This window comes from Echiichthys vipera (assembly GCF_963691815.1).
Source record: "Echiichthys vipera genome assembly, chromosome: 17".
NCBI classification, from domain to species: Eukaryota; Metazoa; Chordata; class Actinopteri; order Perciformes; family Trachinidae; genus Echiichthys; species Echiichthys vipera.
Genome location: NC_139842.1, coordinates 10,239,628 through 10,243,939, shown reverse-complemented (window position 1 = coordinate 10,243,939; position 4,312 = coordinate 10,239,628). Strand labels below are relative to the sequence as shown.

The following is a 4,312-nucleotide window of genomic DNA, read 5'->3' as shown; positions in this document are numbered from 1 at the left end:
TCCACATACATATTCTGTATTGTAAATCAAAGCTTATCAAAATAGATTCCACAAACATGGAACCAAGGAGCTTATTTGATTCTGGTAAATGAACTGAGGCTTCAAATTGCATTATTGTGAGCTCAAGTGCTCCAGTCAGATGTTGAACAATGTCCCACAAAACATAGAGCATACATACCAATCATATTAAACCATACCCTTAAATGAATGGTATTAGTGTATTCGGGATAACATTTGGAGAGGCTATCTATAATACCATTATAGTAAACAGCTACAAAGATTGAATACTTTGTACAGGTTAAATGCTTGTGACTATTCTACCCGCCTTTCCCAGACAGTGTGCAATAGGTGCTGACATCAAAACGGTCTGGGCTTTATCCTATTCTTTTCCTTTTTTTTTTTTTTTTTTTAAGAGCCATTAGGACAGTTTTACACAGCAGCTGTGAAGAAATCATGAAAACAACTGACAGTGTCAAAAGCAAAAACTACGAGGAGTGATTTTCTGAGATCTTCTGAGCAACAAGGAACATCATAAGGAAATAAAAAGATCTGAAACAGGCAACAAAACCTCCAATTTTACAGATAAGTTACTCGTTTTATGTCAACTGGCAGGCAGTCAGACTGGTGAGGTCACTGGAGCTCGGAATAATCAGAAAACAACGAGTGTCCGACTTTAAAAGACTCTACTGGACGGCAGAGAAATCTTTAAGGAAATCGCAGGTTTTCTTGTGGATTACCTCTCGAAGCTTCCTGATTCTACGAGCGCTGGATGAGCCTACAAAGCTCTCCGGCTGCAGGACGGCCATCCCGTTTTGAACATCCCCCATGATGATGAGCTGTCCATCGGCTGTAGTGATATTTGGGCAGGGGCAATTCCAGTCCATGTTCAGAAGAGTCACCTCCAGGGGCTCTTTGCCAAAGAACCTCAGACCCATCTTCTCATCCTTCAAGATCTCCTCCACTGTCACCAAAGCATGGCCTGACTCTTGCTCCTCGGTCAGCTCGGTCACATGCCCCAGGATCACAAAGTCACTCTTGCAGAAGCTGGTGACCATCTTAGCTCGGGGTTTGCAAATCTTGCAGTTGTGGTTCTTCGGAAAGGGACACATTTCTTCGCAGGCCTCTTTAGACCCAAAGTTGTTCTCGTTGCCACCACAGCCTCCGTACACGAAGGACTGGCACTTTTTGAGGCCGCTGCTATAAGCCCAGCGAGGCTCATAGGCTTTGCAAGGCCCTTGGAGGCTCGGTAGGCTGCAGGGAGCCGACAGCTCTGCGCCGCATGACAGCATGCAGGCTTCATAGGTGTCGAAATGGTTTCGGTTTTTATTGCAGTGACTGTAGGTAAAGGTGAAGCAATTGTTCCTCTTTGGTTCATAGTACCAGCTCATGCTTTCCTCTCCACAGTCATCTGTGTCTGGACTCTTAAGACACTCTTCAGCTGGAAATGGCAGGTTGGTACTATTCCCCTCTGTATTCTTACCTTTTGCCTCCTTCCTGATCACTACCAAGGGAAAGTGTGACGACACACTTCCTCCAACGTTTTTGGCCGTACATGTATAGATGCCGGCGTCCTGAAGTTGTGTGTTGTATATGACCAGCTGGCCAATGTTAGTGACGACAACGTTACCTCGGACATGATTAGGTCTCATTATGGTGTTCTCTTTGCCCTTCAGTTGTTTCTCCCAGGTGATTGCAGGATGTGGCTTCCCAGACACCTCACACAGGAAGCTAGCTGTCTCGCCCACAAAAACAGCCTGTTGGGTGGGGGCACTGTGTATGGTGGGGAGCTGGATGTCAGCTGGGAGGGTGGTCTGGAGGGCAGTGGTGGGATGTAAGGTGGTCTCTGGTGGGATTGGACTTGTGTTTGGCCAGGTCAGGTGGTACCTGTAGGTAGGTTGAATAAGAAAGGAATCAATCAAAGCCAGGATATGTCAAAGGCTCTTTAAAGGTCCTATATTATGCTCATTTTGAGGTTCATATTTGCATTTTGGATTTCTATTAGAACATGTTTAAATTCTTTAATGTTTTTAAAAAAAAATAAAAATTCAGGACTGTCTCTTTAAGCCCCCCTACCAAAAAGCCTGTCTGCTCTGATTGACACTTTAGGGTCTTCTGTACTATGGTCACTGTAGTTGTACAGAAGTCCTAACGACTCGTTTAAAGACAGTTTCTGAATAAAGGGCTGTGTATTTCTCTGTGGATTGAACGTTTTGATAATTTCACAACTTACCCTGCTTTATAATTAAAAAAAAAAAACATGGTATCTCACTTACAATATGGGATATTTAATTCCTATTGACATATTAAAACATGAAAGCTTTACCTCATCACATCACAAACAAATAGTAGAGACCTAAAATACTTAACATGTTACCTGCAGGTGACCTCAGAGATAGAGATACCCTTGGAACAGGCCTCTGCATCCATGTAGCACTTGTTATAGTATGTCATGCCGTCAGACGCGCACGTGAAGTGAGGCTCTCTCTCACAGCGATCCCGGCACTTACAAACAGGCTGGCCATCCCAGATGTCGCACTCCGACCCTTGCTGAGAGCACATGAACTTGTCGCAGGTGGCGCCCTCTGGCATTCCAATGGGGCCCTTGTTGCCTTTGACGTCTATATAGCGTGATGCCACACAGCTCTTGTTACCACATACATTAGGGCAGCACTTCTCAAATGTCTCACAGTCCTAAAGTTGGAAAAGAAACAAAACTTTTGTATTACACACCAGCATATTATACCAGTTGGGATCAACATACTTCATAAGTACGGGATAAGACCCGAAGAGGTGTCCATTATCAGGAAATAATGGCCTCCTTGTCAACCATTTATTCCTGATAATAAACACCTTGGGCCGGTTTCAAAGGTACAAGACACTTTAGATACTTTAGTGTTAGGCCAGTCTTGCAGTAATTTTGCTGCTAGATTAGTTATTACAGACTATTTAAGGCAACCCTGCCCCGAGGCTAACTGTGGACTAAGAGCCAAATTATTCAGATTAATTTACACATCTATTTGAAGTCTGACTAGCTGTTAGATATAAGCCAAAGTCAAAGTCTGGACCCTGTGAAACCCTTACTTATTGGTATAAAATGGAGTAAATGTTTTGATTATGTGACATCCATCTTTAACAAACATCACCAGCAGATTTCATTGTGATTCATTTAGGTCAGAGGGTTCTTCAAACGGTTTCAATGTGGAAGTGAGTTTTGACCAATATCAGCATGACAGCATAAATAAAAACGTGAAGGATGTCAATTTGAGCTAAAATGTAACGTGTAACATTACATAATTCTAATATTATTTTGGTGTCAATTGTGTTTCTGCCCTTTTTTTTCTGTGAATTCCCCCTGCAGCAACTGATGCATAATGCAAAGGAAAACAAAGGGGGAATGATCATTTGTTATTTAGCTGTTTGACATTTCGTCCTTGAACATCAGATCCTGGTCTAACAAACCCAGATGCTTTCACTACAGACGAACTGCGCCTCTATGCCCCCGTCGTCTACACATTTCCCATGCACATTTCATCACCGTCACTTGCAGCACAGTCTACTCACCTGGTCAGATTCACACTCGCGCATGCAGGTGCTCATAGCATCCACCCACAGGTTGGGGTTCAGGTCATTCGGGCACAGACCTGCGTGAGAGTACACCACTTTTGCCACTGACATGGGCATGGGCATTGCTCTCACGCGGCAACTGTCCATATAAAGGAGTATAGCATAACAATGTCCCAGGAGAAACCAAATCCATCTGGGAAACAGCATCCACCACATATCCGACGCGTTAACAGCGCGGACGCCAAAAATCTTGAAAATGCAACAAGTTTAACTTTTAAGTTTTTTTTCGGCTGGGAAAAAAAACTCGTTAAACTTCCCTCTAAAGTGTCGCGGATAAAGTTTCCTAAGCTCCGGATTCAGACGCAACACAAAAGCGGCGAATTAGGAGCGCGCGGGACCGGTCTCGATGTGGAGAGCTCTCCAGGTTAGTCGCTCCACGTTTAATAGTAGCGCGAGATTAGGGCTGCCGTGAACAAACCCACTTAAGATCCAACTACATGAATTAGAGTGACCTGTCTAGTCGGAAGGCAAATCCCAGCAGAGTTACAGTTATGATCAACTTAATTAAAAAAAAAAAAAAAAAAAGCAGGTCGCCAACCGTTTGCAGGCGCTGTTTCTTAAAGGGCTGGCGAGACACCTGTGCGTAAGGCGCTGGCTGCCTTAACCCTTAGCTTGCAAAGGAGAAGGAGATATTTAGCAATACTTTAAAAAAGTATCGTAGATTTATTATACAACGAGTGCGCAAATA

At 43.7% G+C, this 4,312-nt stretch overlaps 1 protein-coding gene across 1 annotated transcript; it reads right to left on the bottom strand.

Moving 5' to 3' along the window:
• Nucleotides 1-683: 683 nt before the first annotated feature.
• Nucleotides 684-3,780, bottom strand: wfikkn2a (info WAP, follistatin/kazal, immunoglobulin, kunitz and netrin domain containing 2a; the record flags this gene model as incomplete). Its single annotated transcript, XM_083930630.1, has 3 exons — nucleotides 684-1,884; nucleotides 2,375-2,691; nucleotides 3,562-3,780. The coding sequence occupies 3 exons, from the start codon at nucleotides 3,778-3,780 to the stop codon at nucleotides 684-686; spliced, it is 1,737 nt and encodes a 578-aa protein (XP_083786756.1).
• Nucleotides 3,781-4,312: the final 532 nt, after the last annotated feature.